General features: G+C 43.5%; 1 protein-coding gene across 13 annotated transcripts in view; it reads left to right on the plus strand.

Annotated features, from left to right (window-relative positions):
- Positions 1-1,361: 1,361 nt before the first annotated feature.
- Positions 1,362-27,934, plus strand: part of ABI1 (abl interactor 1) — a 104,177-nt gene continuing 77,604 nt past the window's right edge. For 10 of the 13 annotated variants that reach the window (XM_005290903.5, XM_005290906.5, XM_065582945.1 and 7 more), the window contains exon 1: positions 1,371-1,618. In XM_005290903.5, the coding sequence (XP_005290960.1) occupies positions 1,502-1,618 (117 nt within the window). In that variant the 5' untranslated portion in view covers positions 1,371-1,501. Of the gene's footprint in view, positions 1,619-4,551; positions 4,751-27,934 lie in introns of those variants that run through there. The other 3 variants (XM_005290907.5, XM_005290909.5, XM_065582944.1) reach the window with 3 other exon arrangements.

A 27,934-nucleotide genomic window follows, 5' to 3' on the forward strand; every position in this document is an offset into this window, starting at 1 on the left:
ATCTCTTTTCTTTCAGGCTGAATGGAAGGAGTGATTAAGTGGCCCTTTTATAGTGATAGCTGGAAACAACAGGAAGCCACCATCCAAGGCAATGGACTGCATTGCAAGGCTGATCAGCTGAGCTGTGACATCTCAGGGGTTTCCCTGATATTGGTGGTAAAATACAGGGGTGGGGATTGATTAGTTGCTGCTACATGCAAAAGACAGCCTGCAGAAAGTGAGAGTAGTATTGAATATGGCCCCAAGAAAGCTGAGTGATGCTGCTTCTTTTGGGCATGGTTACTCGTTGGAAGGTCCAACTTGGATTTTTGAGCAAGGAAACTGCTTGTTGTTTATCTCTACTGTATTCATGGAAACAAGGCTTTGTGCACATTCTTTGAAAGAAAACAGGATTGCATTATAGAAATACCTGACTCATACAATCAATTTCTCTTTCTAAGAGGGATATCCCAGCATCAAGGCCCCCAATATTGGCTAACCCCATGGGCTAAAAGAGGGGCAAAAATATCATATTCACCTGTTTAATATTTTAAGTGCTACTTAGAAAAAGAACCATATGAATGCTGATTTTATTCATTGTTATTACTATTAGTCAGGCAATCTTTTTGTTTGTTTGCTGTTTCAGTGTACTTTAATCCCAACAGAGTACTAGCTCCATCCTACACAACTTCAGTACAGTTCCTTCAGATCTACTGCTGAAAAGCACTATATTCATTCTGAGTATTATTATTATCGTCACAATTGTCACTAATTGGCATCCTTGCTGGCAGTTTCTAGAGAAGCCAATGGCTCTGGATGGGCCTTGAGACTGAACCGCCCTCTGAACTGTTTGAAGTTCCCTGCAGCGGAAAGGGCAATCAGCATTAAGTGAAAGTAAAGTAGCTGTTGAAAAAGGTCTGCTTGAAAAAGATCTAATCTAGTGAGGCCGGGAAGGAGAGGTGGATGAGGGAGAGGTGGGTGGGAAGAAGGTGTTTCAATATCTGATTGTCAGCCTCAGCAGTGGCCCTTTTGTCTCTCCCCGTGTTGTAATGCAGAGCGGATCTCGACCAGACACCGAGGAGCTCGCTCGCTCGCTGCTGTTTTCATTTCCCATTGTTGCAGCGGGCCCAGCCCTACCATGTTTGAACCAAAGCCGGTGGAAATGAACGGGGCTGGCAGCTTTCCCTCTGGGGAGAAACTGTGTGAGTGACAGTGGCCACAGGGCTCAGTCTATCAGCCACGGCCCGGCCTTGCAGGGGGAAACCACCCCGCGCCTCCACGCGCACAGCTTCGCCTGGCGCATGTCCAAGCCAGGAACTCAATCGCCGCGGGGGGGGAGGCCCAGCGCAGACTACAACTCCCAGCGTGCAGTGCGACGGGCATTTCGGGGGTGGGTGGGGAAAGCACGGCGGCCTGACGAAAGCGAGGCGAGGAGGAATCCCACAATACCAGGCGGGCTGTGTGGGCTCGCCGCCGCCGCTGTCTCTTTAATGCAAGAGGAAGCGATGCGGAGGGGTGGAAAATGGCAGAGCTGCAGATGCTGCTAGAGGAGGAAATCCCTTCAGGCAAGCGGGCTCTGCTCGAGAGCTACCAGAACCTCACCCGCGTGGCCGACTACTGCGAGAACAACTACATCCAGGTGAGCGCGCCGCGCCGGGCGCCTCGCGGCAGGGCGAGAAGGGAGGCGCTGGTGGCGGGTGCAGGAAGTGGGCAGCGAATGTTGCAACAGCCGGAGAAGCCTCCGAGACACTGTATCGCCCGGCAGTAGCGGCAGCCGCCTCTGCTGAAGCGCTCTGATACCTCCTCCCTTCCCCTTGCCTTTCAACTTTCTAGCCAAATGCCTCTTAACCTCCCTTCCCCCCCCCCCCAGCCTGTGTCTGGGAAGGGGGTGACTACTCTGTCAGTTCAGCACAGAGGGTGTGTCTATTTATTTATTTATTTATTTATTGTGACTCACAGCGCCCAGATCTCCCCGGGGTGGGGGAGAGGGTAGATTGTACATGCCTCTTATGGAGGGCTTGTGAATATGCCTGTTTCAGGCCGAATTCCTCAACCCTCCTCTTCTCCTCTCCCGCCCCCCCCCCTTGCAGTTTGGCTTTGTAGCTGCTAGTGATAGCTTAAAGAATCAAACCAACCATTTTTTAAAAAAAATCCCTGAAGTGCTGGTTTCGTAGGTCACTTGAAATAGAGACCTAGGCATCACCTTTTTTTTACCTCTTCGGGGTTTGTTTTCCCTCCCTGTTAGGTGTGTAAAGAGGTGAATTTCAGAAAGGATTTAAGAGTGATGCTGGCAAATACTGAATTCTGGGTAGTGTTGAAATACAAATGACACAAACATAATTCTGCATTTATGTTGTGGGAGGGAGGAGGGACCCCCCCCCAGCATATAACAATCCAAGTGGAAATTGTTTTAATGGCATCTAATTCTCACTAAGACTAAATGAATTACATTCCTGGTATGCTGCACTGGCGATCCTGAATTGTTAAAATTAACAGTTTGCATGTATATAGACAGTAATGTGAAAGCATGATCTGGTATTTCAGCATGGCAGTTTCTCCTTCTGAGAGGGCAGGGCTGCTTGCTTCATAATTCAAACATCCTATAGCAATATTTTGAAACCGGGTGTCTCAGACAACCTGATTCACTTGTCTTATATCTTTCAATTAATTAGGAGAATTCTTCTACAGCTTGTTCATTGTTTCCTAACTTCTTTTTTTAACTCTTTTGTGTGTGTGTGGTTACTTTAAGTACACTTTTATTTTGGCCTTTAAAAGTATTTTCATAGTAATTATCTATATTAAATCTGAATATAATTGTGTGCATACAGCTGAATTGAAGTAGACACAGAGCTGGCCCAGATGCCCAAATTAGTTCATGGACAAACTTACTTAAGAAAAGACTATTAAAAATTATGCATTCTAATTTTATGACTCCTCCTTTATAATGTAAATAAACCTATTGACTATAATATACCAATGGCTAGGACTAGCTGTAACCTACACTTAATTTAGTTTTTAATGTCTTAATATTTAGCATTTGTCTGAAACTAGCAGACTGTTTTATTTGTGCAAGTGGAACAATAATTTGATGGTTTTACCAAACTTTAAATATCCCTCAATGTCCCTTTGTGAAATTATTCTTTTTCAAAATGTGAGGCGATGCTGTTGATATTTGAATTAAAATTGAGGTAGCAAATCAGTGTTTGTTTTGGGGAGGATTTATATCCTTTTCACAATCTGAGGCGATGAGGGTTAAACTGTTTTTATTCTTCAGTTACTTGCTCCACCCAAAGAAAGCTGGTTATATAAATGCTTCAAAGAGGCGAGGTTGCATTTGGGTTTACTCATGGGAAATATGACAAATACACTAGTGTAGTAATTGCAGCACATGTTTTGACCTGTCGACTTTTTTTTTATATATATATTTCAGGAGAGTTGTGGAGAATCTTTCTGGCATTACATGTTGCTTTCAAATAGTCTTAAACCTTATTGTTTGAAAAAACAAACAAACAAAAAAACTTGTCCTCAGTCATTTGAAATCCATCTAACCAAGAATCACCTTAAGAATCAAGGTCGGCTGTATGCAGAATCAGTATATTTTAGTTTGTCCGCATACAGCTGTGTACATCTCTGTCGGAAAGAAGCAGTGTATACTAAGGTGAATAAACAGGAGTTAAGTAGTATTTTGTGCATTACATACCTAGTTTGTATTCTGTGTAGGTTTAGCCCAGTTCATTAAAAGTGGTAAATGAGATGATACTCATCTGATTTTTAGTGCAAAATAGTTTTCCAGCAGTTGTGTAAAGCCATCTGTTCTACAGTTGGAGTAGTGTAGATATAATTACAGTCAGTCTCCTGGAACAGTAGTGTCAATGCGGGTGGGGGGAGGAGGGACTCCCTCAGGATTAGGGGATGTGACACACAAGGCAGTGTAGAGTTGTGAAAATGGGGAGCTATCAAAACAAAATATGTGGTGTTTATCAATTCAATGGTACTTAATACAAACAGTCAGTATTTTTAGAACTAGATAGGTATTGCTCCCAACTGCCCTGGATATCACCAGAAAAAGGTTGAGCAGATCAGGATGAGAGAACTATACATTAAGTACAGTGTTTAAAACACTTCAAAAATGGGATGCTTTATAATTTGACTTTATGTATGTTTAACTGACTCAAACCAGGCTCTTTGAGATTTCTAACAGAACCATGCCTACTGGTAGCTCTTTCTTTTTTATGAGAACAACATTGTGCTGCTTACTGCAGAAGGTGTTACTCTCTTGCCACCTCCTCTGCATTTTGTACACTCTGTCTGACAGCCTTTTTGACCAAAGCGCACAAATATTGTTGCAAACACTTTTTTGATGGAAGTTCTCAATTTGATATCTTGCATTGTTCCTTCACTGTGGCAAGAATGTAACCTTTTATAAGATTACTGATTTTTTTTCCCCTCTGAAAAGTCTTTTGAAATTGTATGTGTATTAAAAATGCCTGTATGTTTAAGTCTGGAACAATTGGGCTTGATTTCTAGTCCTCCCTCCCCCCCCTTCTCTCCTTCCTACTTTGCCCTCAACAGCTGATGCTAATCTTTGGATGTCAATGCTATAAGGAACTGAGAAATCGCTACTGGCTACCATGTGCAGTGAAACAAACAACAACAAAGCAGAAATCCAGAGAGTAATGTATCTAGTCCACCAGGCCGTGTATATGCTGGTTATCTGATAGGAAGGAAGGAAGAAGAATGCTGTGGGACGGCACTGAAAGGAGCCAATGAGGTTAGGAGAAGATTCAAAATACAAAGGAAATTTTAGTGTGGTGGTTGTTGGGGAGAGAAAAGGGAAAAGACACTGAATGTAGAAGTAGCACCAACTACCTCTTATTATAAATGTTGGAGGATTTTAAAGATTTGATTAGTAGGAAACAATATATAAATAACTACTACATTACTGGTTTTAATTTTTAACTAGATTTAAAATTTATCTTTAAACTTCTGGTTATGCTTGGCGGTGTTAGTGATTTTTCGAAACAGCGAGAAAGGTAGTATCTGATCTAGAACCATGGTTCTCAAACTTTCCAGAGTACTGTACCCCTTTCGGAAGGCTTTGTCTTGCATACCCCAAGTTTCACCTCACTTAAACTACTAGCTTACGAAATCAGACCTAAAAATACAAAAGTGTCACTGCATACTATTACTGAGAAATTGCTTACTTTCTCATTTTTACCATATAATTATAAAATAAATCATGACCTCCAGGTTGAGAGAAACTGAAATACTATATAGAGCAGTATAAAGAAATCATTGTATGAAATTTTAGTTTGTACTGACTTCGCTAGGACTTTTCATGTAGCCTGTTGTAAAACTGGGCAAATATCTAGATGAGTTGACATGCCCCTCATTGAAACCACTGATCTAGAAGACATGTGGCAAGCTAATAAATGGTTTACAATAATTTTAAAGATGAGGCTTTGATTCTTCAGTTGGCTATGTGATGTCTTGCCTCTCCTTGTGAAAGGAGCTATCTTAATACAAATAGCTGCTTGGGGATCAAATCTTGTTGTTCTTAGTTGCCTAAATTGCCTCTTAGTGTTATGTTGGCATGTGTATTAAAGTGAACAAAACAAATTCCAACATCAGTTTTATGATAGGTAGCATGTTAGAAAAGGAAATATTCACAAGCAAAATAAGTATGCTTTACAATGATGTGCTGTATGAAATGAATGAGGGAGAAGGATTTGGCACTCCTTGGTAAGTCCCAAGCTAGGATTGCCAATTTTCTAATTGCAGAAAACCAAACACCCTGTCCTGCCTCTTCTCTGAGGGCTCACTCCATTTCCCGCCGCTCTGTTGCTCACGCTCCCCCACCCTCACTCACTTTTGCCAGGCTGGGACAGGGGGTTGGAGTGTGGGAGGAATGAGGGCTCCGTCTAGGGGAGCAGGTTCTGGGATGGGACTGGGGATGAGGGGTTTGAGGTGCAGGAGGGGGCTCCAGGCTGGGACTGAGGGGTTCAGGGTGTGGGAGGGTTCTCCGGGCTGAGACAGGGGGTTGGGATGCAGGAGGGGGTAAGGGTGCCGACTGGGGGTGTGAGCTCTGGGGTTGGACTAGGGCTGAGGGGCTTGGGGTACAGGAGGGGGCTCTGGGCTGGGCCGAGGGGTTTGGAGTGCATAAGGGAGTGCAGGCTCTGCTCGGGGGGGGGGGAGTTTTGGTGTGTTTGGAGGGGTTGGGGGTGCAGGCTCTTACATCAGGCAGTTCCCGGAAGCGGATGGTATGTCCCTCTGGCTCCTAGGTGGAGTCATGGCCCCCGCAGCTCCCATTGGCCATGGTTCCTGGCCAATGGGAGCTGCGGAGTCGGCATTCTGGGTGGGGGCAGTGCACAGAGACTCCCTGCGCTTAGGGGCCACAGGGATATGCCACTGCCTCTGGGAGCCATGCGGAGCCAGGGCAGGCAGGGAACCTGCCTTAGCCCCACTGACCGGACTTGTAACAGCCCGGTCAGTGGTGCTGACTTGCTCTGCCAGAGTCCCTATTTTTCCGGGCGTTCTGGTAGAAAACCAGATGCCTGGCAACCCTAAAGGGTTTGCTTCATTGCATACTCTTTTCCTCCTTTCTCTTCTCTCCCCCCCCTCCCCCCGGGGGGAAAAAAAACAATAACCCTTCCCCCTTCAAAAAAGTGTTTTAATTTAACCCAATTTAACTGTAAAAACACAGCAACTAGGGTTAGCAACTTGAGTTCAAGTCCAGGATCCCCCTATAGGTTTTAATTTGGCTGCTAACCAGAGTTAAACATTGTTGCCATGTCTTCAGTACTGTTTGAATCTGAGTTAGCTAACCTGAGTTAAGAACACACTTTTTTTTTTTTTTTTTTCAGTGAAGGCATAAATTAAAATACAAGCCTCCGTTTTTGATTCTGTTCCCTTTCCCATAATCCTTCATGACTGCAATTAAACTGCGAAAATATTGGTGGCGTTGTGTAGTAATTTGGGGATTGTGATTGTGGTGAAATCCTTCTTTGGCAACACGATATAGAAATAACATACAGAGTTAAAAAATACTCAGAATTAAAACTGTCTAACTCCCCAATTAGAAATACTAGCTTACCATAAATGTTTCCGACAGTTTCTAGTCTGACTGGGCTTTATTGCTTAGATTTAGTGAACATATCTGCAATAACTTGCTTATTGGGTGTGGTGATGAAAAATAGAAATGATATAGGAAGCTATGGTCTTCAGTGTTGTGTTGACATCTTCCTTTGAGTTGCTGCAGTTGATTGCAGTACGAGAACTAATGTAGTGAGTTTCCTTCTGTAATGGGTCTATAAAATACTGATTGTAAACGCTGACAACTTAAGTCAAGACGGTGGAACAGTACTTATCTCATGGTCTGGTTAAGTGTAGACAGCTGCATTGTTTACTTCAGTGCTTTTCTGTTAGACTGCTGTGGGAACATCTAGTAATTAAATCAAATGATTTTAAGATCACATTCAGAGCCTATAAACTAATGGCTTGAAATACCATGTGATTCTTGTAAACGATGATTATTTTGGGCTCTTTAACGCTGGGGTCACTTTTTATTTTTGTGAATGGACTCTCTAGCTTTTGAAAGTCAATTGCATAAATAATAAACATGAGACTTTGAGAAGTATGTGCTGAATTGCTTAAATGTGCCTTTTTGGATGTGTTATTTCCTGCTGTAACTTCAAGTGTAGTATGTGGAAACCATAGTTCATGCTAAGCTGACTGAGCTATTCTGGAAGAAAGGCAGAAACAAGGGCATAGTTTTTTAGATTGACCCTTGGAATTCACCCTATTGGAGGAAATTGGAGGTTTCCTTCCTGCTTGGTGGGGGGCGACGGGGGGGGTGGGGGAGCTGTACAGATCAGATGTCCTATCCTTTTGGTAGGATGTGTATTGATCAAGATGTTCCACAGTTCTTTAGGAAGAAAGTATCTACTGCGTGTCTTTTTTGTTAGTCATCTAACTCTTGTCCTTGTATCTGTGTTCTCTTCTTTTTGTGGGTGACCTCATGCTAGACTTGCTTTGCTTGAAAGAATGGTGGAACATGGCACAACTTATTTCAGTACAATGACGTTCACTTAGGAGTTTTGATACAGGAAATTACCTGTTTTAAAGGGATAAACTTCTTAAACAATCATTAATACAAATCTTGTACTTTCTGAGAGAACTTCTGAACTACCTTTGAGTTCATAGATTTAGATTCCTGTTTTCAAAAATGGTTAAAGGACAAAAGTAAATTGATTGATTATAGACTCTCAAAACGTGTTACAGTAAGACAAAACAATCCACTTTCCGTTACACTTAACTGTTCAGCACATATTATAAAAGACTTGAGAGTCTCAGAACAAGGTGCAATGTCCAAGACACAACTCCAGGAATCCTTCATGTGGCTTAAATTGAAGTACTTGCATTTTTAAAAAATGCATGTTATACTGTGTGCAAAACATCTTTTTAGAGAGGATAGGAAACAGGACAAAACATTCCTTGCCCAAGTATTAAATGAGAACATAGACTACTATGTCTGTCTTGTAAATAACATATTTGGTGATTTTAAAATATGGATTATTGGCCTAGCAGATGTAATGGCTCTTCTTCTGTCAATGAGAATCTATGTTTTTGCAAACACAGTTGAATACATACAGTTCTAAAGTGGATATGAGCATTATGGCCATAGTGTAGTTTCTTATTAAATATTTAAGTGGTTATTTAGCATGCACAGGAACCACTTTTTTCTAAATATAGCATGATCATTTTGTGGGCTTTTTTCTTTGGTTTTTTTTTTTTCTTCTTTTCTTTAAGGAGGACTGGTTCAGAGCATGGACCAGTTGTCACAAACTTAAAATGTTTATACTTGCTCTTTTAAATTATTTGAAGTGGGGTGGCAAGATTTCCACTTCTGTTCCAGTACTGTCCCATCACCACTTCAGTAGGGGTTATGTCTGTGCTTCTCTATCTAATAATTCTCTACTATTACCAGGCAAAGCAAAATGAATTGGACTCATTTGTCACTGGGGTTAGGGTCTGCTACCTCTGCTGCAGGAGATGCTCTGGAGAGGGGATTTAAAACGCAGAGGCCTAGTAAAACCTATCAAAGGCTTAGCTTGATACCTTGCTCTCAAGGCTGGAAGGAGCTGGAGCACTGAAGTTGGTGTAGTTGATAGTTCTGAAATCTTGGAGGAAAGAGAAATGCTGAGTGAAAGAGGGAATCAATCCTGCCCTTTACCTCCAGAGCCTGAGGGAAGGACCCTGTGAGGCTCAGAGCCTTTTAGGGTGGGAATGAAACTGGGGTGTGGATTCAGAGTATGAATAAAAAATATTACTTGTGAAAGTTGTGTGGTGAGGCTGAGAGATGTGTGGAAATGGTCTGTTGAGTACCAGCAGAAATAAAATGTGTGGAAGGGGATGGGGGAAGATGTGGGTGACGAATAGAGAAAATGTAGAAGTAAATAACTTAATAAGCATAAACAAAATATGTACCTGTATAATGCCAGTCATTCCAACACTGAAGTTTTATAAGTATTAATTGTTACCTGAGTTCCCCTAAAAACCAACTCAAGGTCACACTTGTATTAGTTTTATTTCGATGTTGGTGTTGCGTCAGGTAGAAAAGAGATGGCGCTTATACTCTCACATTCACTGCATTCATACCCTCATGCACCCACACACTTACACAGGTGGAGTTACTGGAGACAGCATGGAAGCCGAGAAGCCAAAGCGTGGTAGATCTGGTGTGTCCGCCTGCGGTCATGAATCCAGGCTGGTGAGCAGGTCAAGGAGCAGCAGCTTGTGTGCATGCCTTCTTCCTTTTTCTGGAACTGAGTGGCTCCTGTCACGTACACTGAGGTTTTTCTTCTGTCAGTCACCGAAAAACATTCCCAGACCAGTTTCTTTCATGCATACCAGGTTCTTCTTTTCTTTACAGCACCCCATGATTCCCTTCTCAGGGCTGATTACATCAGGCACCCCGGCTCCTGGCTCTGGGCTCTTTTCTCCTTTCAGTTCCTCTCCGCTCAATCCCACATACACTCCCTTGTTCACACCCCTTATCTTCCCCACACACTCCCTTGTTCATACTCTCTCTGATTGTGTGATGGGATATTACAAAGCTTGGAAGTTCATACAAGTGGTAACTTGAAAAGGTTACAGAGCTTGCAAAGGTTACAAAACTTAAAAGGCTATACTAACAATAACTGAAGTTACAAAGTCTGCAAAAAGGTTGCAGAACTTAATGATACAAGTTACAGATCTTACAATTGCATTTGAGCGGAGGCTTTACATAACACTAATGAAATCTACCATTACCCCTTTTTGGTAGGGTGAATTATAATCACTTCACAGATGAATAAGTGGAGGCAGAGAGAGGATAAGAAGCTGAGGTCACGCAGGGACTCACTGGCAGATTTAGGAACAGAATCCACTTGTTCTGACTTAGTATTGTGCTCAGAGGGTTCCCCCCTCCCCTCAATAGCCCCCATTACTCTCTCCCTCAGCAGAAATTTTGCATTGCTCTGACTGAAGCATTAACAGACAATGAAATGATACCCCTGGGAAAACACATGCCCCTGAAACTATCATTAAACTCTTTAGCGGTAGTAATTCCTTAGTATCAACAGGAGCCCTCTGAGAATAATTTCTTCTCAACAGTGTGGGCTACAGATATAAACTTGTTACTTTATTGTGTAGGCATTATAAAAACAGGTAGGTATTTTTAGGTATCTTGGCCCAACTTGCAGTGTATTAGTGAAAATTGTTAAGCCTTCAGTTAGATAACTTCCAAGACTCGTACATCAAAATACTATAACATATATTGATATGAGATGTAATTAGTAACTACTAACATGGTGGCTAGCCTTACAAAAACTTAGTGCAGATGAAAAATCACTATTTATTAAATTCCTATTTGGAGCACTATATTTATTGTGTTTCAGTGATGCTAGTTCAAATCTGTTCCATATAGAAGTAAAAAAAAAAAAAAAAAGGCTTTTCTAACTGCTAGCTTTGAAAAATTAGCCTGGAATCAGAAAGTTAAATTGGGTTTCTGCTGGCTCATGCCTTCTCAACAATTAGTTTTTTGCAACTGGACCACAGTTAAGAATTCTGTTTGAAGATGTGCCATCCACCTGCTTTTTCATAGCTATGTTGTATCTGCAGAGCCAAACGGGAGTAAAATGTACTACGTATTTTAGTGAAGTAAGTAGAGATGCTTCTCAGTACTTACAGGGAGCAGGCTTATAAAATAAGATGCTAAGTTTACATACATTGAACTCTGGCATGTATCTATTATTATTTTTGGTGGTCCTAATGCTAGGTGCTGTACAAACACAGAATAAATGAAATCCTTGTCCCCTAGAGCTTGGAGGATAAATTAATATCAGGCTCTATCTCAACTTTGCTGTCCATTTTTAAAACCTTCCATGAATTGATTATAGCCAGCCTCATGGACTGTTTCTTCCTACTCCCCTCCACTTGCTTCCATGAAGTCTTTTCACCATTAATATGAGAGCGTTCTTGGCCATGACTCCTGGAACAGCATTCTTGTATCGAGGCACCTCATTGCTTCTGTGTTTCATTTTAAAATCTCATCTGAAAATCTCTTCTCCCTTGCCTATTTCTCTTAATTACTCTCTGCTATTATTTAACTGTAAATCATACTGGGATGGTGTTTAAATTATATGACTGTTTTGCATGGCATCTTTGAGGCAGACTGTTTTTACTATCATGAATTTGAATAATAGCGCATCACATGGGCCAGCAGCTTCTAAAGTGATGTATGTTTAAGTGGTGTAGGGATGAGGCTGGGTCTAGACCTTGTCATGGGAACAACATGACACAAAGGGACCCCGAGGAGCAAACTGAGAGACATGGCATGCTGGTGGAGAGCTTGTTTGTTCATGTACCACAAAACCTGTACAAAATCGCTCTTTTTATTAGGAAACTTTCCATTTTAAGAGGCAGCTCCATATATTTGGAATATTTTGTGTAAAGGTGGAACAGAATTTACTAGAAATCCATCTTTCTTAGGCAGCTACTCCCTTTTTTGTTGGCCCAAGGGATGGTAGTGACTTAAAAGTAAAACTTGCCTTTATTTCACTTGTTTTGCTATGGAGGATCTGGAAGTAATGATCCTAGTCTGGCAGTGGCTTTTCAGGTATAACGTTCTCAAGGAGAGGGGGAGAAGAACAGTATTCCATTTTTGTTTCAGTGGGAAAGTCTTGACAGAATAGAGGGTTGAGACTAATCCAAAAGGGATTTTATGCAATATGGTTCTGGCTCACTTGGATTTCTATTGTGAATCCTTATACCAACTGGGCTGGCTTGGTAGTTTTGAGATGTGAGGCTAAATGTCAGGCTCAGCTAAATAGAGAGGCAACGGATTAATAGGCTTATCCTGGTAAATATCCTGGAGACCTGAATGGTGGGGGACATTTGCAAGTCGGGTTTGGCTGATCCAGTCCTGATAGGGTACTGTTGTTGGATTTCTTTATTTTAATGTTTTTACCTATAGAAGATTGCTATGTAAAAGTTTTTGGCGTTAGCTATTCCAGAAGTGCTCGGATAACACATTTAGGGGCTCCCTAAAATAACACGGGATACCAGATTTGGTATTTGGGATCCCTTGAATGTCTCTTTAAAACATTACTATAGGGCAGGGCCTTATAAAATTCCCTTGGTGCATTTTCCATTGCAATATGTATTGGAGTCTCTCTGCGCTACACTCTGTTCATTGTTCTTGGAATCTTGAGACTCATTACTGAGGCAGTACAGTTGCCAAGTGGAAGACTTGACTGCATGCTGTCCGAGGCTGAGAGTCTAAAAGAGATGCTTCCTTATTTTTAGAGCCCAGAACTCTTTGAGCATGAGTGCTGGTAAATTCACTATTAAAGATATAATTGCAACTTGGGTGCACAGTGGGGTTTCTGGTATTAATGGAAACCATATCACTTGATATGACATAGCTGCTATTCTAGATTTTTATCCCATTCCTTTTTGCTCTTGAACAGCATGACCTTTGTTTTTCTTCTCCATCAGTGTATAATCAATGAAAGCTCTCTAGCACAGTCCTGTGTGTCTGTGAACCAGTGGTGCATGAACCAGTCAGTTAAAAATAAAGAAATAAATAAAAATTCTGCTCCTTTGTAATTGTTACTAGTGCATAAAGCATGTTAAGATAAACTTTCAGAGTCTTTAAGTACTATTTTGTTATGAGTGAAGGAGGTCTGAAGAGAAGTCCAACAAATGTGCAGCTATACAGTGTCGAAGGCCTGAGTAAAACAAAACCATAGTTGCTGAGTTTTGTGCAGTTCCATGTATGACACTTCCTGCTGTTGAGGAAAAAGTTGCTGGTTCTCTTCCCCCTGCCCCCCTCCAGTTTCCCCTCCCTTCCCCCAAGCATGGAAGACCATGTGAGGGTTTCCAAGAGCTTTATCCCTCACAGCCCCCAGACATGATGAAAGGTTGGAAGGGAGCCAATGGGGACCAAGGCAGCTGGTTAACCCAGTACTTCACTGACTGGGAGCCTATGGGGTTGTTGGATAGTTCCTATATGGAAACAAGGAGGTGGACAGAGTAGCCCGGCAGGAGTTAATGTGTAATAACCTTGGAGCACTGGGGTAGAGTTTAGAACAGTCTCCTCTTCTCATTTTCTGTTCTCATTGGTCCATGTTCAGTCCGTCAATCTAGAACCTCACTGGCATGGTGATATAACAGATACTGCAATTGAATACCATGTCTTTGGGACCATATTGTATTAAGTTTGAGTGGTATGTATCATTGTTGGCCAGGGATTGCATGCTGCTCCAGTTACCAAGTTCTAAAAGCAGTGGGGCGTGATGAAGGCTAGTCAATGAAATGTAAGTGCCTACAGAGCAGTACACTGCCTGGGGAGGCTTGGATGTAATGGTTCAAGCTGGGTTTTCCAGGGTATGCCCACACTGCAGCTGGGAACAAGCCTCCCAGCCTGGGTAGACTGACTTGCACTAGTGAGGCTCAAGCTGGCATGCTAAACGTAGCTATGTGGATGTTGTGGCTCAGGCTCTGAAGCCGGGTGGGGTGGGTCAGGTGGGCTTGAGAGCCTGAGTTTCCACCACAGATGATTAGTGAGCTAGTGCGAGCCAGGCTCTCACAAGTCTCTGTCCTGGCTGGGAGTCTCTCTCCCAGCTGCAGTAAAGAGACACCCCCAGAGACTGTCAGACAAAGGAAAAGCTTTTAGTATAAAAAGTGGTGTGTGTGTGTGTGTGTACTGCAGGTGTTAGTGACACCTGGCAGTCCTGTTTAAAAAAAAAAAAAAAGTTCCCTTGTGATGTGTAGGAGTGGGTCAGCATGAGGTAGTCATGAGTGGTTTTGAAAACAGGAAGGTGGGGGGGAGGGGGAGGAGAATGAGCAGAAGATATTAATGGTTTTTAATGGAAATTAACCATAAAAAAAATTTAGAAGGAAAATGACAACTAGAAAATCCTTCCTGTGAATAGGAGGTCTAATTTATGCAGTTCTCTACCATAGAAATCTAATTTTGCTAGTCACTTTCAGAAATGACAAGATATAAAACTGGAAAGCAAAGATTTACTTATAAAAGGTGGTTAGGAGAGGGAGTATTGAAATCCTTGCCTGTCAGCTTTGTTTTGTGTATGTTTTTAGTGTTAAGAACTTGTTTTATAGGAATGTCTTTTTTCTCTTTTATATAGTACTTAATTTGTATGTTAATACCACTCAGTGTTTGTTTAGAATGTGCCAGCCTATGATTTGGTTTGATAACATTTTCCATATAATTTATTTTGCTACCAATATAGCTATTTATTCCCAGTCTACAAACACAGCTTTGTAAGCAGGGTTAACAGAGTTTGTAATGGGTTAATTTAATTGTTTAGTACCAGCCTGGCTTGCATCCATTCACATCAAGATAATATTCGCTATCTGTGGTAGCTACCCTTGCCAGCAGCCTAGGCTGGCCTGTCATTGTTTTCCAGTAACTTGTTTGGCGCTCTTCCTCCACCTCTATTGCTTTGTAGGTAGGAACTCCCAGATCTCTTGAGAAGTAGGAATGGCCAGAGTGTGCTGCTCTGTGTGCATGATCTTTGAGCATGCTATAGCCTAATGAGGCGCTACATTGCCATTGCTCAGATTGTAGAGATATTAAGCTAGCAGCATAGTTCCGATGGGTGGCTGACCTGTAGTCCTGGGGAGGGGAAGCTGTTTGTCTGAACACAACTCATCCATGTTTGTAACCAGACAAGTGTCGGACTTGTTACCAGATTTGCCCATTACTTTGGGGTACGCTCATTTATTAGGGTTACTCTTCTGGGGGGGGGCAGGGTTCTGTAATTCTATCAATGTACTGCTTGTGTCACCTGTGCTCTCATATGGAGCCCTACTTCTCCCTTCTGCAAGTCCCCTCCCACTGGAGCGATCCTGCAGGACCTATTTCCCTAGGGCTGGGTTCTTCCAGCCCTAGAGCCAGATGAACACGCATGTATATTAACAGAGCAAGTCTGAGTGGGCTGGGTCAATCAGCACTCTCTAGCTGACCCCTTATATGCCACAGGTACCACCCTGGAATAGAGTAAGCTTGAGCAGGCTGGGTCGAGCAGCACTTCCAAGCTGCCACCCTTGTATGTCACAGGTTCAGCACGTCTCCATCCCCACTTTCACGTTACAGTTGTTCTGGTAGTAACCCACTTGATGAGCAAACCCCACAGTATTTTTGGGTGCTACAGGGATCTTTAGCTTAGGTAAGAGGAGTGTTGCTGCAGAGTAAATGGGGAATCCAAAAGCCTGAGGGAGAAAAGAAAACAGAGAATAAGCTGGGGTCTCACCACTTCATGAAGCTTGAACTGGTTGGCGTTCCCAAGTGCTGGTGGTAGCTCGGGGTCCTAAGTGCTGGAGACAGGCAGAGCCCTCCGCATAATCAGTCAGGAGAAGAGGGAGTCCCAGTGGAACTGATGCAGAGTTTGGATCCATGCATCAGAACACTTACTTGAGCGTGGGTAGGGTTATTTTTGTAGGGAAACAATGGTTCAAGGGAGAACACTAGATTTGTTTATGGGTAAACTGATGACTCAAGGGTTTTCTTTAGGCTAGACAATAGGAGCTGATCACTCCTAGCTATGGGTGGTGGTCCTTCCAGGGAGCTCACAGTGCAATTAAGCTGCTTTAGTATTTTGGTAATCAATCAAGGATTCATCACTAGAATTGGTCTGATAACTGCTGAGCTGGGTGTGTGCAGGCGTAAGTTCATTAACATCTGGGGCAGAGACCCCCATCATGCAATGCTTCCCTGCTTTTCTGGTCCCAGAGTTCAGTGCGGTTCTTGCCTTGGAATCTGTTCTCCATTCTGTATGCTAATGGAGATGCCTCCCTGTCCTATCTTTCTAGCAGATGAGGCTAGGGGAGTTGCCTTAATACTATCACCCTTGTCAGGAGAGGTTTAGTTGTGTCTCCCACCGCCTTTTCATTGTGTTCTGTAAGTCTTTCCTCTGATTGGTTTTGGTTCAAGCAGAGGCTGCAGGGGCGGGTGTCCTTCATGAGTCAGACGGGCTGGATACTATGCCCTGGTTCCCCAAGAACACAGAGCTGACTGGTATTGGACTGGTTGCAGAAACATAGTCCTGCTTCCAGTATAGACAGGGCGTTACAGGTGTCTGCCATGGTTAGCGACGCTTGTGTTCTAACACTTTTTGTTGGTGTGGATGGGATAGCACTTTTATAACCATGTGAGGTAGCAGTATGACAGCCTAAGTCAAGCTCTAATGAAAGCTACAGTAACTCCCCACTCAATGTCCTCTTGCTTAACGTTGTTTCGATCTTACATCCCTGCTCGATTACAGAACATGCTCCATTTAAAGTTGTGCAATGCTTCGTTATAACGTTGTTGTTTGGCTGCCTGCTTTGTCCACAGCTGGCAGCCCCCTATCAGCTCCCCTATCCCCCCCCCCACAGTGCCTTCTGCCTGCCAGCAGACCCCCATGGATTAGCGCCTTCCCCCTCCTCCTCCTGCCTGTGGCAATCAGCTGGCTTGTGGCATTTTTAGGAGGGAGGGGGAGGAATGAGGACTCGGGGCGCAGGCTCTCCCTGCCTCCTGAATGCCACAAACCAGCTGATTATCACAGGCAGGGGAGAGAGGGAGGAGGCTCCTTCCTCTTGCCCCCTGAATGTTGCAAGCCAGCTGATTGCCGCAGGGAGGGGGGAGGAGTGAGGACGTGGCGCACCTCTCCCCTCCCTCCTGCCCATGGCAATCAGTAAACCGGAGGATCCCTTAGTGGTTGTGACCAGGCTACCAGGGGAGGCAGACAGTGTGGAGCAGAGTCAACTGGGTTCTGCAGACTGCCATGGGCCCAGCCTGGTGACCACTGCTAGGAGGCCGCTGCCATCACTTGACTGGAAATTTTGCCTGGGCTTGGGAAGGGGGCTTCACTCAAGTCTGGGTCAGATGGGCAGCTTTGAGGCACCGGTGCACTGAAGGGGTGCCAGATATGGTGGGAGGGGTCAGTATAGCTGTATCCTCATGCTGTCAGAAAGCAACAACATGGTGGAGCAAGTGGAACCTCCCCATCAGTGCAAATGATTTCACTGGGCTCAGCAGCAAGTAAGAGGTGGAGGCGGCTGGGCACCTGGTACCCGCTCCCGACTGGAGTGTGCACATGGGAGGGGATGATAGTGAACTGAGGACACCCAGTTTCCCCACCCAGAACCTGCCTCTCATACAATCCCCCTGCTTCTCAGTCACCCAGCATCCATCCCTTCTTGCATCCTCCCAGGCACCCTCCACACCCTACCTCCTTCTCTCCCCAAAATTGTCAGTTTAGCTGGCTGGGCTATCCCCCTCTTGTCTCCTGTGTTGGGGGTACATAGGAGGGGTGCATGTGGGACAATCTCCAGAGGGAGGCACAGCTTGAAAGGTTTGGGAATCTCTGCTCTAAACTACATTTGCTAAATTTTGTGATCATAAGAGAAAGTGGAGGGAGAGAAGAGGGCTACAGCAAACAAAGATTATGGGGCCTGTTCAGTTTTTGTGTTTGCAACTTAGTGTCCTTCCCCCTTTTATGAGAATAAGGCAGGAATGAATAGTAGTAATGTTGATTAGAATTGACATCAGTGGTGAGATTTGAGGTAGGAATTGAAGGGGAAGTAATACATTTAGCACAGTGGAAAAGGGAGGCTGCCCTGGGCATATGGGCAATGTGATGATGAGTGGCAGAAATCAAAACAAAAGTCATTGCTCTGAGTTGAGAGAGTACACATGTTTATTGGTAGAATAATCATACTTTTCCAGTTACTATTGCATGATATATTTTCTCACTTCATTCTATACACAGATCCCAGTAACCAAAATAGCAAGAATTTTATTGTGCCAGTGTGTATTTACTGTTTCTTTGACATGTCCTCATTTGACTGCAGTTGGCAGGAAGGTACAACTAGAAATTGTGCTACATACTATCTATATAATATAAAAATATTAATATGGGGAGCAATTTATTCCAGAGCCAACAGGACCACCATTTGCTTTATTGGGCAGAAGATGCCATTAACAGAGTAGCTGGCATTGAGACAGTGAGGAAGCAATCGGTCAGTGTCACTTTGTAGATCACTCTCCCATTGGGTGGATCAGGTTGCTGTTGTAATTCAAACAGCCTGGATTACAATGGAACCACTTCTTTAAAAAGGTGACTTACAGTAGAGATCAAAATATCTATTGAATTCTTTAAAGAAGAGTAAGATGGTTTCCTGAACATTGTTATGCCAAATTTTGCTCTCCATTGCAATCCCATTAAGATCCATGGCAGAACTATTTGTATACATAGATGTAAACACTGTATTCTGAACCAACAAGAGGTGATGCCATTTTAGATTTGGTATTGGTGAGTAGTGAGGACCTCCTAGAAGAACTGGTTGTAGAGGACAACCTTGGTTTGAGAGATTGAGCTAATTCAGATTTCCCTAAATGGAAAGGTAAACAAAAATAGGTCTGCAACTAGAATCCTTGATTTCAAAAGGGCTAACTTTAAAAAAATAAGAGAATTAGCTAAGGAAGTGGACTGGATTGAAGAACTCAAGGATCTGAATGTGGAGGAAGCTTGGAATTAGTTTCTGCAACTTTGACTTAAAGTATCTGAAGCCTTTATCCCAAGCAAGGGGAAAAAATTTCTAAGGAAGGTTTGCAGACCAAAACAGGTGATTAAGAAAAAAACGCCTACAAGGAATGGGAAGATGGGATGGATCATCAAGGAACGCTACCTCTTGAAGGTCAGAAAGTGTAGGGATAAAGTGAGAACGGCCAAAAGCCAAACAGGGTTGGACCTTGCAAAGGCAAACCAATAGTAAAAGGTTCTATAGCCATATAAATAAGAAAACAAGGAAAGAAGTAGTGGGACCGCTAAACACTGAGGATGGGATGGAGATTAAAGATAATCTAGGCATGGCCCAATACCGAAACCAATACTTTGCCTCAGTTTTTAATGAGGCTAAGGAAAAGCTTTGGGTTAGTGGCAGAGGGATAATGGGAGTGAGGATATGGAGATAGAAATTACCACATCTGAGGTGGAAGTCAAACTCAAACAGCTCAGTGGGACTAAATCAGGGAGCCTGGATAATTAATCTCCATCCAAGAATATTAAAGGAACTGGCACATGAAATTGCAAGCCAGATAGTAAGGATTTTTAACAAAACTGTAAACTAAGGGGTCTTACCCTATGACTGGAGAATTGTTAATATAGTTCCTATTTTTAAGAAAGTGGAGGGGGTGATTGGGGAAACTACAGGCCTGTTGAGATTAAACTAATTGTATACAAGGCCTTTGAACAAATTTTAAAAGTAGTTAAGGACATAGCACTAAACAGTAATTGAGATTAAAATACAACATGGTTTTACAAAAGGTAGATTGTGCCAGACCAACCTGATCTCCTTCTTTGAGAGGATAACTGATTTCTTTCTTTCTTTTTTTTAAGACAAATTAGTAGATTAATCTACCTAGATTTCAGTAAGGCATTTGATGCTGTTCCATGTGGGAAACTATTAGTTAAATTGGAGAAGATGGGGATTAATATGAGAATTGAAAAGTGGAAAAGGAACTGGTTAAAGGGGAGACTTCAGAATGGCTCATTGTAAGGTGAATTGTCAGGCTGGAGGGAGGTTATTGGTTGAGTTCCTCAGGGATCAGTCTTGGAGACCAATTTTATTTATCTTTATTACTGACCTTGGGACAAAAAGTGGGAGTGTGCTAACAAAATTTGCGGACAACACGAAGTTGGGAAGTATTGCCAGTATAGAGGAGGACCAGAATATCATACAGTAACTCCTCACTTAGTCGTCCCAGTTAACTTTGTTTTGTTACGTTGCTGATCAATTAGGGAACATGCTTGTTTAAAGTTTGCAATGCTCCCTTCTAACGTTGTTGTTTGGCAGCCGCCTGCTTTGTCCACTGCTTGCAGGAAGAGCAGCCAGTTGGAGCTAGCTGGTGGGGGCTTGGAACCAGGGTGGACCAGCAGCTCCCTGCTCCCCTAAATTCCCTGTGCTGCAGCCACCCAGCTGGCTATCAATTGTTGGCAGTTCATCTGTCCCTCCCCCCACTGCCATGTGCTGCTCCTGCCCTCTGCCTTGGAGCTGCTCCCAGAGACACCTGCTCGCTGTGTGAGGAGGAGGGGCTAATGTCAGGGTGTCCTCCCCCTGCTCCTGCACCCCACTTACCCCTTCTCCATATAGAGCAGGGAGGGGACACAGACCGAGACATAGAGAGCTTGGGGCAGCAGCTGCTCTCAACTTCCTGAGCCACTTAAAAAGACAATGCACTTAAGAGTGGGTCAGCTTACTTAAAGGGGCAGTGTGCATCTCTCTCCCCCACACACAACCTGGGTGTCTGTCTGTCTGCTATGTCGTCTCCCTCCCTTGTGTGAGAGGCTACATTAACAACAATGTGTTAACGCTTGAGGGCTCAGCCAAGTGCTAGTTCATCATTTAGCAGCAAGGCATTCCCTGGGAAATATCCCTCCCTCTTCCACCAGCTAACTTCACCACCTCAACCAAGCTTCACAATCATCATAGCTGTGAACAGTATTAAGTTGTTTAAAACTTATACGGTGTGTATATCTATATAATATATATAGCTTTTTGTCTAATGAAAAAAATTTCCCTGGAACCTAACTCCCTCCCCCATTTACATTGATTCTCATGCGGAAATTTGATTTGCTTAACATCGTTTCGCTTAAAGTCACATTTTTCAGGAACATAACTGCAACGTTAAGTGAGGAGTTGCTGTACAAGAAGATCTGGAGGACTTTCTAAACTGGAGTAATAGAAACGAGATGAAATTTAATAGTGCAAAGATGGGCTAAGAACAAGAATGTTTGCTATAAGCTGGGGAAGTATCAGTTGGAAGTGAGAGGAGGGGAAAGACCTGGGTGTGTGTGATGGCTGTCATCCTGTGATCAGCCATGTGGTGCAGTCATGAAAAAGGCTAATGTAGTCCTAGGATGCATCAGGCAAAGTATTTCCAGTAGAGATAGTGAAGTGTTAGTACCATTATACAAAGCACTGGAGAAACCTCATCTTGGAATACTGTGTGCAATTCTGGTCTCCTGTGTTTAAGAAAGGTGAATTCAAAGTGGAACAGGTATAGAGAAGTTACTAGGATGATCAGAGGAATGGAAAACCTACCTTGTGAGGGGAGACTCAAAGAGCTTGGCTTCTGTAGCCTAACCAAAAGAAGGTTGAGGGGAGATATGATTGCTCTCTATAAATACATCAGAGGGATGAACACCAGGGAGGGAGAGGAGTTAAGCACCAATGAGGACACAAGAACAAATGGATATAAACTGGCCATCAACAAGTTTAGGCTCGAAATTAGGTGAAGATTTCTAACCATCAGAGGAGTGATGGTATAATACTGCCTATAATGACATGTAGCCGATCTGCGACTGCTCGCACAAGCATCTCCTAACAGCCAGTGATGGGACACTAGATGGGGAGGGCTCTGAGTTATTACAGAGAATTCTTTCCCGGGTATCTGGGTGGTGGGTCTTGTCTATATGCCCAGGGTCTAACTGCCTTATTTGGGGTCACAAAGGAGTCCGTCCCCCCCCCCGAGTCAGATTGGCAGAGACCCTGGGTTTTTTGCCTTCCTCTGCAGCATGGGGCACAGGTCACTTGCAGGTTTAAACTAGTGTAAATGGTGTATTCTCTGTAACCTTAAGTCTTTAAACCATGATTTAAGGACTTCAATAACTCAGCCAGAGGTTAGGGGTCTGTTACAGGAGTGGGTGGGTGAGGTTCTGTGGCCTGCGATTTGCAGGAGGTCAATCTAGATCAGTGGTTCCCAAACTTGTTCCGCTGCTTGTGCAGGGAAAGCCCCTGGCGGGCCGGGCCAGTTTGTTTACCTACCGCGTCCGCAGGTTCGGCCGATTGTGGCTCCCGGTGGCTGCGGTTTGCTGCTCCAGGCCAATGGGAGCTGCTGGAAGCGGCAGCCATTACATCCCTTGGCCTGTGCCACTTCCAGCAGCCCCCATTGGCCTGGAGCAGCGAACTGCAGCCACCGGGAGCCGCGATCGGCCGAACCTGCGGACGCGGTAGGTAAACAAACTGGCCCGGACTGCCAGAGGCTTTCCCTGCACAAGCGGCAGAACAAGTTTGGGAACCACTGATCTAGATGAACGTGATGGTCCCTTCTGACCTTAAAGTCTGAGTCTGTTTTGTACCTTGATCAAAGCTGGAAACAAAGTGAAACAAATCCCTTTCTGGAGTTCAGTTTCATCCTAGACCCTCCAGTCTGGCTTCCACCCCTTGCATTCAACTGAAACAACTTTTGCTAAAGTCTCTAATGACCTTGTCCTAGCCAAATCTCTGAACTGATGCTCCAACCTTATCCTCCTTGATCTATAAGCTGCCTTTGACAGTCAACCATGCTCTTCTTGAAATCTTGTCCTCCCTTGCCTTCTGTGACTGTCTCCTCTCAGTTGTCCTACTGCCTCTCCAATCACTTCTTCAACATGTCCTTCAGCGGATCCTCCAAGGCTCTGTCCTTGGTCCCCTTCTCTCTCTCTCTCTCTACCTCTTATGTCTGAGCAATTTAACCTGCAAACACAACTTCAACTACAGTCTCTCTGCAAATGATTCAAACATCTATCTTTACTCTAGACATGTCTCCTTCTGTCTAAACTCCTTCAGCCCATCTTTGACCTCTCCTTAAATATGTCTAACAATCAGCTCAAGCTCAACATGGCTAAAACAGAGCTCTTAATTCCTGCCCTCCCTACTATCTTTTTTCCTGATCATTGTGGACAACACCACTATTCTACCTGTCACTCCGGCCCATAACCTAGGTGTTCTCTTCAACTTGGACCTCTCTAGGTCCTCACATCCAAGACTTGCTGATTTTGTTCTCCATAACATCTCTCAGCTATCTGGATGGATAGGAAACACCATATATCTTAAACTGTGATCCAGGCTCTTGTCGTCTCACATCTTGATTACTATAATGTTCTTCTCTCTGTACCTGACAAATGCCATCTTGCCCCACTTGTATCTATTCAGAATGTTGCTGCAAAGATCATTCTTCTAGACCAGGGGTCGGCAACCTTTCAGAAATGGTGTGCCAAGTCTTCATTTATTCACTCTAATTTAAGGTTTCGCGTGCCAGTAATACATTTTTAACGTTTTTAGAAGGTTTTTCTATAAGTCTATAATATATAACTAAATTATTGTTGAATGTAAAGTAAATAAGGTTTTAAAAATGTTTAAGAAGCTTCATTTAAAATTAAATTAAAATGCAGAACCCTCTGGACCGGTGGCCAGGACCCCAGCAGTGTGAGTGCCACTGAAAATCCGCTTACATGCTGCATTCGTAATAGGTTGCCTACCCCTGTTCTAGACTGTTGCTTGGACTGTATAACCCCTCTTTGCATCCCTTCACTGGCTCCCTCTTTATCTTACGTTTGATAAGTTACTTGTCTTCACTTTCAAGGCCCTTCATGATCTATGCCCTACCTATCATCTCTCATTAGGGTGACCATACATTCCATTTTGGCTGGGAGTCCCCTTTTCAATCCCTCTCCCAGACATCCTGACTTTTTTGTGTGTGCGCGCAAAACTGGGCATTTGTCCCGTTTGCTCTGGCCAACTGATGATCAAATGCCCAGTTTTACTAAAAAAAAAAAAAAAAAAAGTGGGGTGTGCCCTCCTAAGGGGGTGCAGAAGAATGCTTGTTGGGGGGATTGGCGACTCAAGGCGCTGGGCTGCACGGTGGGGCTCGGGCAGTCAGCCTGTTTTTATTTTGGGGAAATAGGGTGGCCTTATCTCTCCTTCAGTATTGAAGGTCAACTCCCTCTGTTCCTGATGCCAGGCTCTCTTGCATACTTGTTTAAACTTCTCCTTGTGCCTGGGAGAAGCTCCCCATAAACATCCACAAAACTAACTCATTATCCTCCTTGAAAACCCTCCTTAAAACTCTGCTTTTCTTTGCTGGTATGCGTACAAATACTTCAGGCTGCTGGTGTGCCTGTTATGCTAACCAGTAGTATCTTGCTGTTTCCTTGTGGTGATCTCCCTTTGGTCCGTCTATCCATCTGTCATCTAGTCTTATAATTGTAAACTCTTCACAGCAGGGACTGTGGGTTTTTTTTTTCTTTTGGTTCTGTCTTTGTACAGCACCAAGCACAACAGGGTTCTGATCCATGACTGGAGCTCTTAATATTTACAAATAATAAATAGTGTTACTGTTCTTTTGGGATTTTTATATTTTTAGGAGGTGTTCTTCCCCCCACCTCCCTTTTTTTGAGGGAAATGACTGACCAAATGCTAACATTTTCTTTCTGAAGAAAAATGTGCTGGCATCTTTCATCTTGGTTCCAATGTGACTGTGACAGTCTGAGCCTTCCAGTGCTTTGTGGTACACAACACTGGGGGAAACTTAGTCTGCACTGAGTCAACATTAGCTGTGGTATGCAAGGTATTTACATGGAGGGAGGAGACTCAGGTTGCATCAGTTTCTTTTGTGTAGTGTAGATCTGAGTAACACACCTTTATCTTAAAGAAATTTTATCTGCAGTATTGAAGCAGCAGGAGGGAGTCTGCCCCAGCCCAGAGCCCCCTCCTGCACCCCAAACCTCTGGGTGCAGGAGGGGGTTTGGGGTGCTGGCTCTGGGATGGGGGTCAGGATTTGGGGTGCTGGCTCTGGGAGGGGGGTCAGGGATGGGGGTTGGGGTATGGTCTCCCGCTGGGCAGCACTTACCTCCAGCGGCTCCCGGTGGGCACAGTGAGCTAAGGCAGACTCCCTGCCTACCCTGGCCCCACATCGCTCCCGGAAGGGGCCAATGCAGAGCTGCAGGGGCGGCCGTGCTTGCAGTTAGGAGAAGTGCACGGAGGGAGATCACCAGCTGTGGGGATGTGCTGGCTGCTTCTGGGAGCAGTGTGGGGCTGAGGTAGGCAGGGAGTCTGCCTTAGCAGCAGCCACACTACACCGCCACAGATCGTGATCGACTGGGAGATCCTCTAGGATTGACCAGTCCATGGTGATCAACCAGTTGGTGACCACTGTATTAGATCAAGTCCATTCTCTTCCCCCTTTTCCCTGCCTCCCATGCAAGGGCAGGATATTAATCCCCTGGAGAGGGGACACTGGATAAGAAACAGATATTACACAAGTGTAGTTAACAACATACTTATGGTATATTAATAGCTTACTTAACAATTAGTCAGTTAATTAGTGTCTGCAGCTTTCAAAATCCCTATTCTCTCGCTTACCCCTTGGGATGGGCAGAAAGTACAGCAAAATGACAAGTTGTCCTCAGAGGAGAGATCACTTTATTTATAGTAGAAAAGTTCAAGTATTTTATTATTCTAATGCAGAACTCTAAATGACACTGCTGAATTTGTACAAGTTTATGTTAAGTCTTTCTAGTTGGACAGATCTCTTTAATTGTGACTTGAAATTTATGTGCTTTGGAATGCAAGTGTTTATCTTTTTAGTATAGAGAAGCTGGTTTGCTGTGCCTACACTAGGATCTTTCCTCTCCCCTTCTCCCCCCCACAAACAAACACAACAGACTTCCAACCATTTCTACCTCTGACTCAGATGCACTGATGGTAGTAATGGGAGAAGAGCTAGTAAAGGCTGCACCAGGCAGTCATCAGAATTTCACTACCATGTGACCTAACCTTGTTTTAAAGGAGGTCTAGCTAAATAATGGCTATATGATACTGGTGGCCATCTGGAGTCTTGTCTACACTATGCTTGATGGGACATTTTAGTATAATAGCATTTTATACAAAAAAGGAGAAAGTGGATGCGTAAGGTTGGGTTCCTAAAGCCATTTTTAGGTACCTAAATGTGTCTCCTGATTATTCAAAAGCGCTGAGCACTTGGTAGCAGCTGTATGCTCAAGACTATTGATGGATTAGGTCTTATACTTAGGTGCCTGAATGTGGATTTAACAATCTGACCTGGAGGTCTCTTTTTAAAAAAAAAAAAAAAAAAAAAAAAAAACCAACCCATATTTTGGCCCAGGTCTGAGATGCAGTGCATGTGGAAACCAGCAGAATTTCTCAAATGTAATTCCTATATGAGCACATTAGTAGACTTCTCCTGGAAAGTATTTAACATATTAGTTTCTCCTGTCTCCTTGTTCCCACCTCCTCTGTATAATATCACTACAATTGTAAACAATCCCTATTTGTAAATGAAAACTAGTCTTATCCAGTTCTGTGGATAATTGTTTTGCCCCTTACTCTGCTTTTAGGACTTGCATACAGACTTAAAGGATGCAATATGAAGGGGAGGAATACCCTATTCTGTTGGGAAGCACTTTTTTATTATGCTGTTCAAATCCCTTTTGAGCAGCTTCCAGTTAAATAGCTGCTGGAAGCTTCCTTTGGTGCATAGAGACTCGTGACTACTACCCTTGCAATGGCTGACCTGGCTTTCTTCCCCCTTTTTTCCATTTTTTTGTGGATTGAAGTGATACTAAAATATAACTTACTGGCAGCAACAGCAGAACATGATCACCCACAGAGCAACCTGTATGCAAAGTGTTTTAAAGAGCTTTATGAATAAAAACAAGCTGATATCCACTGGCCACATATTTAATTCAATAGGTAGCATCTCAATACTTATTTAAAAGGACTTCTGGATTTATCATTCTTAATACTCAGTGCAAATTAGACTTTTGGCTCATAGTAGGTAAACATTATCTAGCGTGAGTGGGATAACTAAACCTCCGAGACACATTACTACAGCTCAGACTCAGAATGCTTAGACCAAGCTGAACATAAGCTGAGGAGAGCTCAGAAATGCCAAGGCCTGTTGCCAACAATCATCAGAATCAAAGAATAAATTCTTAAAATTGTAGTTCAGCCTTCCAAGTTCTTAAAAGCCTGATCTGGGAGATGAAGAAGCGATTTGATTGAGACTTTCAAGCTCATCATGGAGACATGTGAGAGTGCTATATCATAAAAAATTTAGTGCTATTGGGGCTGCATAATGAGCCAGTGTTTTCATTTCCTGGGTGGGGAAGCTATTTGTTTTCTGTGCCATGTGGGATTGCCACCTTGTAGATGTCAGGGTTCAGTATTGATGGGTAGGAATCTCCAAGCCAATTGCCCAGATATACCTCCTTTCCCATTCTACTGACATTGCAAGTGTATCCCATTCCAATAGAAATGGGAATGTAAACTACAAGTGAGCCTCTCTTTCCCCCCCCCCCCCAGGTTTAATTTTTAGTGAGTCTTTCAAAATATCTTATGCATCCGAAGAAGTGGGCTGTAGTCCACGAAAGCTTATGCTCTAATAAATTTGTTAGTCTCTAAGGTGCCACAAGTACTCCTGTTCTTCTTTTTGCGGATACAGACTAACACGGCTGCTACTCTGAAACAAAATATCTTAGTTAACACCGGCTACCATATTAACAGGTGCTAGCACCAGTTCAGTGTTCCCTTCTCTTCCTCCTGCTTTCTTTCTTTCTTTCTTTCT

The sequence above is a fragment of the Chrysemys picta genome, chromosome 2 (assembly GCF_011386835.1).
Source record: "Chrysemys picta bellii isolate R12L10 chromosome 2, ASM1138683v2, whole genome shotgun sequence".
In the NCBI taxonomy this organism is placed as follows: Eukaryota; Metazoa; Chordata; order Testudines; family Emydidae; genus Chrysemys; species Chrysemys picta.